A 16,539-nucleotide genomic window follows, 5' to 3' on the forward strand; every position below is an offset into this window, starting at 1 on the left:
GTCTAAGTGTCAAACTACTGCCTAAGGTCCTGCACCTCGCTGTAAAAAACCTCCACCATTCGGGCCGCCTCTTCGGAAGCCTTATGCTCCACAGACAGCTCGCTCACCATCTTTGGGACTGATGACTAAGCACGATCGCACAAGTCATGGATGACTCCAAAATCCACGCGAGTCTACTGAAGTTTCTTGCGAAGTCTCCAAGGCTCCACCCTTGAGTACGGATCTATCTCGTTCCGAGTTAGCTCAGATTTCGTTTGAGCCAACTCCTCCTAGACTAGTCTTATACAGAGAATAAATTCGAGAAAGATCTTTTCACATTGCATAGCACATCCCAGTACCTAAAAGTGATCAAAGGCACGAGTTAACAACACGCGGCTCACATCAAAGCAGTAACATAAAGAAAGAATGGAACTTACCTTCTAGGCGTCGACTACGCCATTTTGAAAGACCTCTATACTTTCAGAAGAGATTACAAAAGTCCTTGAGAGCATTTTCCTTTGGCCTCCATCATAACCATGAAGTGCACCATGCTTCGAGTCCGAAGGGGCATTCGGAGACACCAAAGTTGACACCCACTTTAGAGAAGCACGAAGGTCAAGTTCGACCGAGCAATTGGCCGCAGAGCTTTCACGACCAGCGCGCGTTGCAATACGAGAAAGAATCACTGCTAAGGCATTCAAGTCTTGAGAAGACTTCACCAGGTTCGCCCAAGCCATCTCTCTGCACGAGGAATCTACAAAGAGACCAAGATCTAAACACTAATCAAAGACACAAAGTCGCACAAAACAATGGCAAAAATACCTGGAAAACCGGGACTCATGGGAGATGAAGTAGCACAAGGAACTTCCTCCGCTAGTGGAACGCTCTCAAGGACATGAGGAAAAGACATGAACCACCCACTCGATGCCATCAAGTCCGTCGAGGGGAAGCGTTCACCCGCTTTTTTTGGCATCCTGCATGCCTCGTATCGCCTCTACGAACCTGAGAATATTTGCCCCAGAGCCGGCAGAAAAACCGGCCAAGGGGCAAAACTAGAGTGGCTCCGCTCCAAATGTCTCAATTGAGATCCACAGCCTTCCTGATAGTGGTCTTAGTATCAATGATCAGCTTGGCGTTACGATGGTGACGAGCCATGTGAAACCCAGGCTAACTTGGCATCGAAAAAACCGTGATGAGACTGCAAAAGTCATCCAAGGCCATGGCACGCTTCGTCTGGCTATGCGACTCCATGTTGAAACTCGTAATTAGGCGATAGAAATTCGGGCGCATCTAACTAGCATGCACCCTTACCGCGCGAAGTGCTCCTGGACGATGGGTGGAACCCACACTGAAGACTCGCCACATTCATCGCGGCTAAACCACACCTCGAGAAGAAAGGTTAATATTTCGAAAGCGGATGGAGAAACGGATATCTAATTGAGCTTTGATTATCGATCTTCGCGCAATCGAAGCCCTCCGGAGAAGCAAAGCCCTCGATTAGATACCACTCTGTCTTCTCCAAGCACCAAGTCAATGCATAAGCCTCCATGTCCTAGACCTCAGAACGAGTACACCTCGACACTACGTAAGAGTTGTTGCCCTCTATGACGGCCGAGATAGCCGTCATTGTCTCTCCCGAACATTCTGTGGTAGGACCTTCGTCCCCTGACAAGTCTACGAGTCGTCAACAAGTTAGTCTACGAGTCGTCAACAAGTTCCTTCGACTCCAGCCCAAAGACATCATCAAAGTAGATCTCATCATGAATAGACTCGGAAGTTATCAACAAGTTCCACACATAGTTTTCTCTCAAGATTACTCGATTCTAGAGTTTTGAAACACTGCCAAGGACCCTCCACACTCCATTTCCTCTATCGAGCATACAATATTTCTAAATATTCACTAACGAATATCGGCCCTCCCCCTCACATTACAATGAGACTGATGTTGAGCGTCAGAGTATGGGTCAGAGGCACTGCCTCTGCGCCGCTCTAAGCTTGGTTTCTCGTTTTCTTATTCTCAGATCTCCGCGATCAGCAAAGAATACCTTCGAGCTAGAGGAACGACAACGCGTGAATTTCAAATGTCCCCATGTTGGCTCGGGTGCGGCCACTTGAACTGCCTTGGGTCGAACCGCCAGAAGCATTAAATAGCTGTTCATTTTTTGTTTGACAACAATAACTCTAGCCATCACTTCCAATCTTGACACCATTCCAATGATTTCACCTTTTTCACGTTGTAGATGATGACATAACGCTTCAAACACAGTAAATGTGTCAGACTTCTCAAGAATAAAATCAACCCACGTATATCTGGAGTAGGCATCAATACAAACAGAGACATTCTTCAATCCCAGGATCTCCACCTGCATTGGACTCATAAGATCCATGTAAAGCAACTCAAGAACATAAGAAATTGTAAGATGTTGCACCATCTCGTGTGGTGTCTTGACCTATCTTGTGACTTGTTAGTCACCACATATTTTTCCTTCCTCAATATTGAGCTTGGTAATACTCTCAATAGCCTTTTCATATTTAGATGACCAAGTTTCTTGTGCCATGACTTGGTTTCTTCAACCTTGGAAATGAGACATGGTTGATTAATGGAATCTTTGGTGGGGGACCACATGTAGCAATTATCTGTTGACCTGACTCATTTCATTAGCTCAACATGTTGCTTGTCATAAACAATACACTCTTCACGCATAAAGAGAAGTAACATCAATGATGATAAGCTTTAATCCTCCAAACTCTGCGAGTGTTAAGAGTCGGCATGGCCTGATGACGATGAGAAAATTGACGTGGGTGAGGATTTCTCCCAGTGAGGCAATAAAAAAAAAGACGTATATGACCATGAAAACCATATTAATACTAGATCCAATGAGGTTTGTTGACAGGAGACCTCGTTGATCTATTATCAAACTGATATTGAAATTTTCGTTCATGCATGTCAGCGCCAGATCTCTGAGGCATCTTGGTAGGCATTTGTCAAGTTTACTTTTGAGTGGGAAGAACAAAACCGGTCTTGGAGCTGTATGCACCATAAGTGTAGCCAAGCCCATATATGTTCTTTGCATGCTTGCCAATAGTGAGAATCTTATCAAGATTATCAGTACCTGAGTTTAGCATTCTCTCATACTTGGTCATCTTCACAAGACCAGAGTTTAGATGACTCACTTCACACTTCAAATTTCCGTATAGTATCCAGTAGTCTAGTCTTATCCTCTAAGAGGGACTCAAGCATCCATTTCTGATTCTCTAGAACATGTGATTCTTCATTCCACTTATAGTAACTGTTGTCTGTCATTATCAGAAAATTCGAAACATTAAATTTGTTACGATTACGTTGAATTTCGAATCCAAAAACCCAATGGGCTAGGCCCAAAAGGAGACAAGAAGCTCCAAAACAAGCCTCAGTCAAGCCCATGCTCACTCACGCAACAGAACACACACGCACAACACACGAAGTTGAATGCGCGGTGTATACGGGCTATGGAGCGCCGCGCTCCCTCTCAACGTGCCGAGGATCACTCCTCGTGTGCGCTCCACGAAACCCTCCGCGCGTGCCTCCATTTTGAGATGTGCGTCATGCCTAACATATGGTGCCAGGCACCAGCTCCAGTGAGGTGCGCACAAGCCACCCCTTGGCTCTGCAAATGAGCTGTTTTTCAGCCCTCCTAAGCACTATAAATTTCCCTCCTCTAAGGGACTCACCTACATACATAATTCTTATCTCTCTATTCGAATATAGCATTCTAAAACGCTGTCGAGAACCCTCCGCACACAGTTTCCTCTAATAGAGCCACCAATCTCCTAAATATTCACTTACGAATGTCTACCCTCACCTCAAACATAACAATCAGACTAATGTTGACCGTAAGAGCGCGTGCCAGAGGCCATGCCTCTGCGCCCCTCTAAGCTAATTTTCTCTTCTTCTTATTCTCACCACGATGAACGAAGAATGCTCTTGAGCTAGAGGAGCAACACTCGTGATTTTTGAGTTTCTCACACCTGGCTTAGTTGCGGCCACTTGGTTTTGCCGAGATAAAGATTTTGCTCACTCATCTTTCTTATTTTCCTTGGAGATTACATCTCGGAGTACTATGGTTTCATCATTGTCGAGTCTAGATCGTCGAGGAGCTAAAGCTTGAAGATAGTCTTTATAAGATTGAAGACGGAGGAGTGGAAGCTTGAACATTCTGTAGCTAATCCAAATCATGTGAGTCTCTCTGAATCTTTAAACCTTGCTCTTATCGGTTGCTTGACATCGCTTTCATGAATAATTATTAAGTAAATCTAGATCTTGTTAGATAATCATAACATTAATTAGCTCTTGTTAGTGTAATTGATTAATTCCACAACTAATATGGTTATCAAGGTGCTATAATCACCAACACTTATATCTAAAAGTGCTGTTATCTTCTCATGGTTTACTTCGATTCCTCACTCGTGGATGATGAAATCTAAAAATTTACCTACAGAGACACAAAAAGTGCATTTTAAGGGGTTAAGTTTCACGCGATATTGACGTAGGATTTTGAAGGATCTCCTTAGATACTCGGTATGTTCGCTTATTTTTTTACTTTTGACAAGTAGGTCATCGATGTATGCTTCCATCGTGACTCAAGTGAGTCTACGAACATTTGATTTACCAATCTTTTGTATATGGCTCCAGTATTCTTTAGTCTGAATGACATTACTGTATAACAGTGTAATCCTCGGTCTATTATGAACGCAATATGATATTGGTCGGGAGCATACATCGGGATTTGATTGTAACTAGAGTAAGCGTCCATGAAACTTAGGAGGTCATGTCCAACTTTGGCGTCGACCAGTTGATCTATTCTTAGCATGGAAAAATAATCTTTAGGGCATGCCTTGTTAAGATCGGTGAAATCTACACAAGGTTTGCCATTTTCCATTAGGTTTCTTAACTAAGACAAGATTTGCTACCCAGCTCAGATATTTGATTTTCTTGATCGACCTATTTGAGATTAATTTGTCTACTTCTTCTTTTAAAGCAGTGTATCTTTTTGTATTCAAAGCTCTTATCTTTTGTCTAATAGATTTTTCTTTGGGATCTATATTTAGCCTATGACATGCTAGTTCGGGATCTATCCCTATCATATCAGCCCGAGACCACACGAATATATCTAAGTTATTAGAGAGAAGATAAATAAGATTTTTTGGTACTTGATTCGAGGTATTTTTCGATCCTGAGTTTTTTTTTTCTTGTTCCTAGTTGTTCTTGAGATAGTTGGCGTAACAACTTCTTGCAAGAGCCCGGGTGCCCTGCACTTCTCCGACTCCTTGATTGGTATGGAAATTCATCTTTAGGTACTCCACTAATGTGATGGCTCCAAGTGCTTGCAGAGTCAGTCTCCCGATGATTGCATTGAATGCTGATTTGCCAAGAACTACGACTCATTTGGTGTTGATAGTTTTTGTTCTCGGATTTTCTCTTAAAGTTATTGGGACCGAGATGATGCCTTTTGACTTGATGGAATCGCTTGCGAATCCATAGAAGTTTTCAGGAGAATAAGCCAAGGTTTCTTTCTTAAAACCTATCCTTTCGAATGTTTCTTCATAAAGAATATTTACAACACTTCCGTTATCTACCATGATCATGTTGACGATCCTGTTCCCGACAAGGGCCGAGATCACCAGAGGGTGATTGTGTGGGAACATTACCCATCGAGCATCTTCTGTCGTGAAGGTAATGGGTTTCGAGATAGGCTTGATGATCTTGCTCGGCCTTTGTCCTACTGTGAAGAAGATTTTTAGATGTCCCGCCCGAGCCTCTCTGACATAGTTTTCTAGGCACTTCTTGTTTTTCCGCCCACATGTGGCCCACCTACGATCAAAGATATTTCTCCATATGCTTCTTTATTTTGTACAACGTGCTCTTCCTGGTCCACTCGAAACTTCTTCAATTATCCTCTTCGGATCAGAGCTTCTGTAGCTTCTTTTAAATTGAATCAGTCCGGGATCTCGTGGCCGACATCGTGGTGAAAGGCGTTGTACTTCGTTTTATATCTCTGCGATATATCTTTCTTGATTTGGTTCGACTTTGGGAAGTTGTCTCGATCTTGAGTAAAACTGATTTTTTTTTATTGAAGTATTCAGAGGATGATATTTATAATACTTACTAGACAAAGGAATTTTGTGGTCTTGCTCCTGATCGGCTCTTCTTCGAGGGATGGGTGTCGTCGGACTATTGTCCCCTTTTGTTCTTCTCGTGTCTTTGGGGGCTCAACCTTCCTGGCTGCCAACCTTGCTTCCTCATCATTGATGTGATTTTAGCTCCTTCAAGAACTAGTTGTAGTCTCGAGGACTTGTTTTCTGAAGTGACCACCCAAATTTTGATTTTGTTTATATCCCCGAAGTGATCCTGAAGAGCTTAAAGTCTTCCTTGAGGTTGTCTACTTGCAATGCTTGCTCCGAGTAGTGTTGATGTAGTGTTTACGTGATTCATCGTTAGCCTGCCTGAACACCACCAGCCTTTCTTTGGGAGTTTTTTCAGAACTCAAGCCGACATATTGTTCCATGAATTTTCAAGCTAGCTATTTCGAAGATCCTACCGAATCTGGTTTGAGCTTCCTGTACAACATTTTCGCTGACTCTGCAAGGATGATAGAGAATGCTGGCACATTACCTCGGGACCTACTCCCTGCAAAAGCATCCATGATGAAAATGTGTCGAGGTGGTCTCCAGGACTAGTCTTCCCATCGTATGCTCGGATGCTTGGTATCCTGAAACGATCAGGTAAACAACTGTTCCGTGAAAAGGGAGACAACTCTTTTTGTCTTAGGGCCACTTCCTCGATGCGATGCTCCAATATTTTAAGGTGGGTCTCATTTGTGCTTGCACCGTCCCCAGTTTCCGAATCTTCTTCAGGACTTTTCGTGGTCTGGGACCTGGTTTTTCCTGTCGAGGGTGGGTAGATCAAGAATCTTTCCCTGACTAGCTTGATACCTTGTTGATTCCTAATTTTCTACATCCATTTCGTATCGATCCATAGCATGTTTCCGAGATTTCTTAATCCGTGTTCTTGTGTCGTGAGTTCTTTCCCTGATCGGTTCAAGGGTTCTTCATCAAGGATCTATACTGCACTTCGCAGTGTGACCTTCTTTGCTCAGAGTCTATCTTCGCACTAATTCCTTATCGTTGGCTTCCAGGACTAGGAGACGCTCTTGTATTTCTCTATACTGTTCAGCCAGACTGGGTTCGTGGAGATGCTCGGCGAGTTCCTCCGGTGTGAGCGGCAGGTGCTCGATATGACGATCAGAACCATCAGTGGTGTTGTTTCTGGTTGGAATTGATGAGCTAGCCATTTATCTTCAACGTTATCCCTCCTTCTAGTTGCAAAATATTGACAAGTAAAACTAGTATAAAATTTATCTTACAAAGTACAACTTGGTACCGAGAACGCAGTCCCGAGAACTCCAAGTAAATAAGCAAGTCTTTCTCTAAGTACAGACTAATCTAGCAAAAAGAGTAAATAAATAAGAGTGCTAAACAATAGGAGAAACTTTGGGCTTATGCATTGTGCTTGAAAAATTGAAGTCCCCTTCTCCAGCAAGCTCATCTTCTATTTATAGACGTTTTGAGTCGGGTATGTGCGGTGATCAGTCCCTCATCTTTGACAATTATCAAATAACCACTCTCAGAACATCTGTAGTGGTGGTTATTCCTCGTGTGCTCGGCATAACAATCGAGGTGAGTGTTTTGCTTTAATTTTTTATTATGTACACGTGTTTGCTTTGTTTTACTAGCTAGTCTTTACCTATCATCTTCTCTTCTATTCGAAGCTCTGCTTCATAAGGTTCGTTATTAACTTATGAATGAGTCGTTCCTTAACTTTTAAGAGTTTTCGAGCCTATTTGACTTGAACTCAATGCTGAATATCTTTTGTTCTTGGATCGTCCGAGTATGTACTTTCTCCGACTTTGCATTCTCGGACTTTGCAACTCATATGAGTACCAATATTTAATTGACTCATTGGTCTACGAGGTTGTTTTCACGTACCGGATCATCCCGGTGCAGGTATCTTCCGAGCGTGAACGTTCAACTACTATTTACTTCAATTTGTATTATTCTCTAATGCGTAAATCCGGCGCTGGTGTCTATTAATGATGTTTTGTCAGTTAATTAATATATCGAGTCCCACAAAATGAGGTGATATCATATATGTCACTAAGCAAAAGTAGGATGTTCATGATTAAATTAGCGAATATCGTGTCTCATATGGCCATAGCAATGAGTGAACTATATTGCTCAACTCGTTGAAACAATATATATGTATATATATATATATATATATATATGTACACACACACACATATATATATATCTATATATATAATATCAAAAGTAAAAAAATTAAGTCACTGCTAAAAAACGCACACGTTTAAATCGCAATAGCGTCCAAAGAAAAGAGAGATAGGGACAGATCTAGTCTTGCATTATATATGTATTGGTGAAGTCGATCAAATATATTTTACATTTGTTACAAGAAAACAAAAGTATAGAGATGTATATATTCCCCCCCTGTAAATTCAATATCCACTAGTTTAATTATTATTAGAGTTGGAATAATTTAGACTTATTGATCTCCATTTCGTGCATGTTGCTAAATTGATTTAATTATCTAACCATATTATCACATTAGTTTTTATAATATATACTTTCGTTGATTTAATTTCTACAAGATTTGTGTTATTTTATTTTCGACAGACTAAATATACGTCAAATAAATGAATGTGATTATATAGAAACATGAAAGCCATCTTCATTATGTTTTTCGCTTGCATGAAACAAGTCCTTGCAAGTTGCAATAAGTCTTACTAATATATTATGATTTCCTATTCTTAATTATGACGTATATATGATGTCACAACCTTATTATTTTTTTTTACTTCTATATTGGACACAGGTCCTCTAGGGTAGTAAAGCAGAGAGAGAGCTCAACATATTAATTTGGAGCATTTAGGTCAGTATGTAAATATCACAGCCTCATTTTAAAATGTATCACGAGTTTTATTTTATCTAAATAATAACATAAAATTTATGGTTGAATAGTATAATAAAGTAAAAAAAAAAAAAAAAAGCTAATTACTACCCATTCTTCTATTAATTATTTGGGATGCAGTATTTCCACGTATTTAGTTTTCTTCATAGGATTTTTTGTGCATTTTTTTTTTTATAGTTTTCTTTCAACACTGATCCACAACTTTGTATTAGTCCGCTTCATGTATTTAAGAATGTATTTTGGATATTATCTTGAGTATAAAATAGGGGTCCAACTTGTGTCTGGAATCTATGATGCATTGCGCCTCGAGCGGAGGGCAACTCGAGGGTGCTCAATGCCCCCCTCCAACAAAACCTGAAAATATATAAATAAATATTTATAAATGATAAGTTGTTAATTTTGTAGTTGTATATTAATTTAAATTAGCAAAAGTTCTAATAAAAGTAAAATAATTATATTTTAGTTAAAATATTTTTAACACTCATATTTAATGATGCAGCTCTACTATAATATTTTTGAGTAACAGCTCTAAGTGGGGTTTCTAAATATAAATTGGTAAATAAATAATTTTTTACCACAGTCTTTATAAATGATAATACATACCCAGCTTGTTACAAAATATCCGACCCGATGTTTTTCTAAGAAGTCTTCCATGTGGTATTTTATCTTCATGTACCCCGTGGATCCTAAGCATTGTTGGATCTTATCGTGCACAAAATTGTAATCAATCTCAATGTGTTCGGTTCCCTCGTGAAATATTTGATTGGATGATATGTGACTATCTAATTGGTTATCACACCACAACTTTGCTGGAATCGATGTTTTGACATCTTTCATATTGTCGGGAAATTTTTGTTTCACGGATTACTTCTACGATGCAAGCACACGTGTCGTCAATTAGTAGATATGCACATGCACAGATACCGATCTTGTAAGAAACTCATTTTATTTTTTGATGTAAACTAACTTGAAATCTTTAAGAGTTGTGCAAAATGTAAAAATCATATTTTTTATTTGAAACTAATTAAAATGCAAAACAAACAAAACCAATTAAACAAATACTTGACAAATGATAATTAAGGAGAGTGAAGGGTCGCGACTTCATTGGATTCTTTGACTCGGTCGATTCTAAATATTATAGTAACACCTATTTTTTTGCATAGTCTAACTTCCTCTTGAATACCCACTAATCTATTTCGAGTTAAAAACGGGCCTAACTGTTTGACGAACTTACACTTCACGGCTTGGATCCTATTGAAACAAATAATTGCATTTGCTACGGGAACTTTAACAACTACATAAATCCTCATGTCTTTCTATAGATCTAGGTAGGTGGGTGAGAGAATAGGTTCAGTATACTCGATTACCACCTCTCCGTGTTTAAGCGGGTCTAGAGATTCACTAACTAGTAAGATAAGTCAAACAATGATATTAACCACCTCAAATCTCTGCATTACCATAAACCAAACCACATTCAAGGACATTACTAGAATACACTACTAGAAAATATGCCTTTCACGACACTTCTTTAGATGGCGTTTAATGAAAAAACCGCAGTCTAATGGCGTTTGATGAAACAAGCACAATCTAATGTATTTTTTTCAAATCGACGAATAGGAATGAAAAGCGTGGAACTTTTTTATAAGCGTTGTAGAAAAGAATAGAAGAGGCTTACATGTAATAAGAGCGGTCTTTTCTTTCGGGCCAATCAGACGTTGCCCCGCTAGCGTGTGTGCGGAGAATTATATAAACGACATCTATAGTTGAGATCGAATTAGATGATGAAACGTGGGGTGTTAGAATTTTAACTTATTGAAATTTCTCTATTCGTCCTCATTGTTTCATTCTCGCATTCATCTTCTTCGTTCTTTCTCTTTCACGATATTTCTAACCCTAGAACTCCATTGACGTCATCCGCCTTCTCCGTTGACGTCCTAAACTCTCACCCATCGCCATCGAAACACGCAGCCTGGCCGACCACGCCCTAAATTGTGGTCCTCCTCATTGTTCTCGTGGTTTGTGAGCTCGGTCGACTGGGTTCGTGCCGTTTGTTTTTTCTCTTTCAGTTATTTGAATTTTTTTTTAAAATTTATTGTCTGTGTAGGTGATAATGTGGATTACGAACCGTTTTGAAATGTTGGATTCTTGTTTTCGGTTGTTCTTACATTTCATGCTTAGTTATTTCGGGGTTTCTAGCTTTTTTAGGGTTTCTAGCTTGTTCTTACATTTCATGTTCATATATGTAAAATATAATTAGGATTTGTGTCATTTGAGTGTATTCATACTCTCCGACTACGTTCTTACTCTACCTACCATTTTTAGGTGAATTTTCTTCAATTTCTAAGTTAGTTTACGTTATATTTCGTTTGTTAGATTATTGCATTGTTATGATAGTTTATTTTGAATTTGTATTCGGATTGTTGATCATTTTTTTAATGTTTCTAACTTATATGGTTTGAAATAGGGTTTAAAATTTAATGTTATGAATTTAAATTTCATAGTTATGATTCTCTTTAGCTCGTTCGATGCTCCGTAAAATTCTAAATGTCCCCTTTCAGCTCCCAATTGCCCCTATTTGTTCCACGAAACTCCAAATATTTACAAAAAAATTAAAAAATAACATAAAAAATCTTAAGAACAAATCTCGATTTACTCTCAAAAAGCATTGTTAAGTGTGAATTGTAGTTACAACTAGTTGGCCATTTGGTTCGGGCAACTCTATTGTCTTAGTAGATATCTCTAGCATCGCACAGAACATTGTTGTTGTTGTACGACAAGGATTCGACGTGGCATTTCCTTACAACTTTTTGGCTGTCCTAGTCCTGATGTGCGCCATCTATCCTAGTGTACGATCATAGTACATTCTCTTTTGTTGTCTCTTATAAAAGAGAATGTCATACCCTAGGAGAGGGCAACACACTTTACCGTCGAAACCAACTTTTGAAGAGTCTGTGTGTGTGTGTTTATTTTTCTAGGTTTTGACTCTCGTCCGGCGAAGTCTTACCTAGTGTGTTTTTGCAGTTGTTGTTGTGGCATTTGTTATTGTATTGAAGTGAAACATTGAGAGAGTGTAAGAGTGAAAAGTGAGGGGAGCTAAAGCCTAGGGGGAGCTTAGGTTAACAACACCGTAGAAATAGCTTTGAGCTAGAATAGTGGAAGGTTATCATCCATTATATTTCGATGTGTACTCATCGTATTGTCTAGTGAAGTTGTTCTTTTCAGTGGATTAATATCCCCCCAGAGTAGGCATTTGAGGCCGAACTGGGTTACCATTTCTTTGTGTTCTTTACTTGCTTTTATTACATGTTGCTTGTTGTTCATCTTGTTGTTCTTAACATCATCTAACAAGCAGGTTACATAGTAGATCAGGACTTTCAAGTGGTATCAGGGCAGGAACCCTAAGTTTCTGGGTGAGGTTCTCTTCATCTTACTGTTATTGCTAGATATGGACACATTCACGGAAAGAGGCTCTATTTCTCGAGCTCCGCTTCTCGATGTCTAGAACTACGCATATTGGAAGGCGAAGATGGGAGCCTTTATACGGTCCATCGACCACAAGACCTTGAAGTCCATCATTACAGGGTGGAAAACTCCCAAGAAGGCTCTGGAGGATGGCGTTACCCTTGTAAAGAAAGCCGAGATTGAGTGGAGTCCTACAGAAGACGAGGTCACTCTATCCAACTCCAAGGCTCTTAATGCCATCTATAATGGTGTTGGCAGGAATGTTTTCAGGTTGATCAATACCTGTGAAAGTGCCAAGGAAGCTTGGGACATTCATGAAACAGCCTTCGAAGGGATGGACAAAGTGAAGAATTCACGTTTACAGGTTGTCACCATCAAGTTTGAAAATATGAGGATGCTTGAAGAGGAAACAATCAGCGAATTCTATGTGAGGGTCAGAGACCTCTCCAATGAGTCTCACTCTCTTAAAGAACCAATGTTCGATGCCAAGTTGGTCAAGAAGATCTTTAGATCTCTACCTAAGAGGTTCAAGATTAAGGTGACCACCATTGACGAAGTGTATGACACATCTGCGATATGAAGGTGGATGAGCTCATAGGATCTTTACTCACCTACGAGATGTCATTTATAGGATCCCCTGAGAATGAATCAAGAGGTCTTGCTCCACGTCCACTTGCTCTAAATCCTCATCCCCGAGCGCTGAAATACCGTCAGAATCATACGAGGAGTCCGTGGCCTTGATGTTCAAGTACTATGGGAAACTCATGAAAAAGTTCAAGAAGAGATCACCTAACTTCTCGGAATAGGCTGCTGGTCCCTTCAACCGCGAGAAGGCCTCTCAGGGTTACAAACCTGGGAATTACATCAAAAAGGGATTAGAAGATCGGGGAACCCCTTATGCATCCAAGGGAAAGGGGATTCAATGCATGGAGTGTGAAGGTTTTGGCCATATACAGGTTGAGTGTCCAAACTATCAGAGGAGGCAGCAGAAAAACTTTAAGGAGTGTGAAGGTTTTGGCCATATACAGGTTGAGTGTCCAAACTATCAGAGGAGGCAGAAGAAAAACATAAATCCACGCTCAGCGATGAAGATAGTGATTCCAGTAGTGAAACAGGAGAGGATTGAGGCAATAATTTTCTTGCCTTCATGGCTCGGAGTTCAGAGTCTCAGAACAGTCCATCAGAGGAGAATAAAGGGAAAATTGCCCTGGCTCCTTCTGAATGCTCAATGACTTCAAGTCGGCTGGAAGTGGGGAACCCAGTGACGAATTTCTACTTCATGCCTATGAAGTCATCATGTCACAGACTGGGTCCATAGGAAGTATGAAGTCCTGCACAGGAGAAGTGAAGGACGAGCTTAGTGATGAGGTTCTTCTTGAGGCATACAAGACTCTATTTATGAAGTGGGCGCGATGAGTCCAATGTCTTTCTCAAGCAAAAATCCAGGATTGAAGAATTAGAGGCAAGCAATCTAGCTTACTCGAGGAGATAGAAGAACTGAAGAAAGACTCTCCTGACATGCTAAAGAATAGGATTGAATCGCTGCTTAGTGAAAAGTCCCACCTCGTTGAGGTGATTGGAAACTTGAAGAAACAAATCGCTAAACTCAATGGTGATCTAGCAAATATGACCAAGTTTGTTCAAATGCTGAACTAAGGAACTTTCAGCTTGAATGAGATTCTCAAGATTAGGCAATCCTCCTCAAGTCATAGAGGACTTGTATATCATTCTGGAGCCTCTACATCACACAAGAATGTCTTTGTGTCTCCGTCTCAGGTGCCAGTGGAGAATAGGCGCAAGATGTCTCCACCATCTCAGAAGACATCAAATCATGTTCTGCCAAAGCCAAGGTCTGCTACTTTTCTGTGGAAAATGGGGGCATATCCGTCCATTCTGCTATTCTCTTTATGGCAGGTTTCTAGAGAGGAAGAACACTTGTAAAAATGTTCTCTATGCTTAGAGTAGATTCCCCGGGATGAAGGTGGATATGAGAGAACGTTTAAAGAGGCAGACGACCTATGACTGTGGATGCTCACGACATATGACTGGAGAATGGTCTTTTCTAAACAACGTACAGAGTTGTTCTAAGGGGCATGTCTCGTTTTGAGGGGGATCGATTGGCACTGTGATTGGGAAGGGAAAGTTAAATGTTTCGAGCCTTCCAGTTCTTGACAACATCCTTCTGGTTGATGGGCTAAAAGTAAAACTAATCAGCATTAGTCAGTTATGCGACCAAGATTTGACAGTCACTTTCACCAAGCACGACTGCTCAGTCACGCGTGATGACATGTCAGTGTACATGAAGGGTTTAAGATCCCCAGATAATTGCTACCTTTGGTCTGCTCCCTCTAATTCATCTTCCACCTGTCTTGTTAGCAAAGCTGATGCCATTGATCTTTGGCATAAAAGACTTGGGCACTTGAATTTACAAAGTTTGGGAAATCTTGTGTCCAAAGAAGCTGTTAGAGGCCTCCCTGAGTTGAAGATCAAAGAAGGGAGGATCTGTGGTCAGTGTCAAGTGGGGAGATCCTCCCTTCTTTGAGTAGTCATAAACAAGATCCTCCCTTCTTTGATCTTCAACTCAGGGATCTTGTTGAGGCCATGCAAGTTGAGAGTCTGGGTGGGAGAAGATATATCCTGGTAGTTGTTTATGACTACTCAAGGTACACCTGGGTTGAGTTTCTCAAAGAGAAGTCTGATGTCTTTGAAGCATTCCACACCCTGAGTCTGAGGTTGTAGCGTGAGAAGGAGAACACTTCAGGCAAGATCATGAAGATTCGCAGCGACCATGGGAAGGAATTTGAGAATGGGAAATTTCTTGAGTTCTACAATTCTCAAGGGATTAGGCATGAGTTCTCAGCCACTATCACGCCTCAAAAAAATGACATTATGGAGCGAAAGAACAGAACAATCCAGGAAATTGCACGGGTTATGCTTCACTCAAAGTCCCTTTTGTATCGCTTCTACGCAGAAGCTGTAAATACTGCGTGTCATATCCACAATCGGGTCTCGATACGTCCCGTCATGTCATGCACAAGTTATGAAATATGGAGGAAGAGGAAGCCCAATGTCAAGTATTTTCATATCTTTGGCACTACATGTTTTGTTCTTGCTGACAGAGAACCCAGGAAGAAGTTGGATGCTAAGAGTGACAAGGCCATTTTCTTGGGCTACACATCCAGTGGTGCTGCCTTCAGGGTCTTCAACAAGAGGACTCAGTGTGGTGGTCGATGATGAAAACAGGGTTTCTGAGGAGGATGAAGCTAGTGTATCTCCTAATGTTCATTCCAGTGTCACAGAAGATGTCTTAGACACTGATGAAGCTTCTGCTGTCCCATGGGAAAGAGCTGATTCTGACTCTCCGGTGAAGAAAGTCTCGAGTAGAGTCAAGAAGAGTCATCCTACAGAAGCTATTATCGGTAACCTGCATGAAGGAGTCACCACAAAGAGAAAAGAACCTGTCAATTACAGGGAAATGATAGGCAACGTTTGCTTCGCATCCCGAATTGAGCCAAAGAATGTCACTGAGGCTGTTAGTGACGAGTTCTGGATGATAGCCATGCAAGAGGAATTAGTTCAGTTTGAGAGCAATGGGGACTGGAAGCTTGTTCCCAGACCTGAGGAAGTGAATGTTATTGGAACAAAATGGATCTTCAGAACAAATCCGATGCTCTTGGCAACGTCACGAGGAATAAAGCCAGCTTAGTCGCTCAGGGTTATTCTCAGATTGAGGGCTTGGATTTTGATGAGACTTTTGCTTATGTGGCTAGACATGAAGCTATTCGACTCCTTCTTGGTATTTCATGCCACAAGAGATTCAAGCTATTTCAGATGGATGTCAAGAGTGCCTTTCTGAATGGTATTCTGAATGAAGAAGTGTACGTTGAGCAGCCCAAGGGATTTGTGGATCCTAAGTTTCCAAACCATGTTTACAAGTTCCACAAAGCCTTGTATGGTCTGAAACAGGCTCGACGGGCTTGGTATGAGCGTCTTGCAGAATATCTCACTCAGAAGGGATACATCAGAGGGGTAGAGGATCAAACTCTTTTCATCAAGAGATCTGGCTCGGA

General features: G+C 40.7%; 1 protein-coding gene across 1 annotated transcript; it reads left to right on the forward strand.

Annotated features, from left to right (window-relative positions):
* Positions 1–12,533: 12,533 nt before the first annotated feature.
* On the forward strand, positions 12,534–16,175 carry LOC149393783 (uncharacterized). Its single transcript, XM_089618160.1, has 7 exons — positions 12,534–13,007; positions 13,276–13,596; positions 13,709–13,837; positions 14,246–14,383; positions 14,607–14,987; positions 15,209–15,506; positions 15,589–16,175. Exons 1-7 carry the CDS (start codon positions 12,534–12,536, stop codon positions 16,173–16,175), a joined length of 2,328 nt encoding a protein of 775 aa, XP_089474286.1.
* The last annotated feature ends 364 nt before the right edge of the window (positions 16,176–16,539 follow it).

Source organism: Urtica dioica, chromosome 6, assembly GCF_054948205.1.
Source record: "Urtica dioica subsp. dioica isolate 48M chromosome 6, U.dioica_male_clone48M_v1_H2, whole genome shotgun sequence".
Taxonomy (NCBI): Eukaryota; Viridiplantae; Streptophyta; class Magnoliopsida; order Rosales; family Urticaceae; genus Urtica; species Urtica dioica.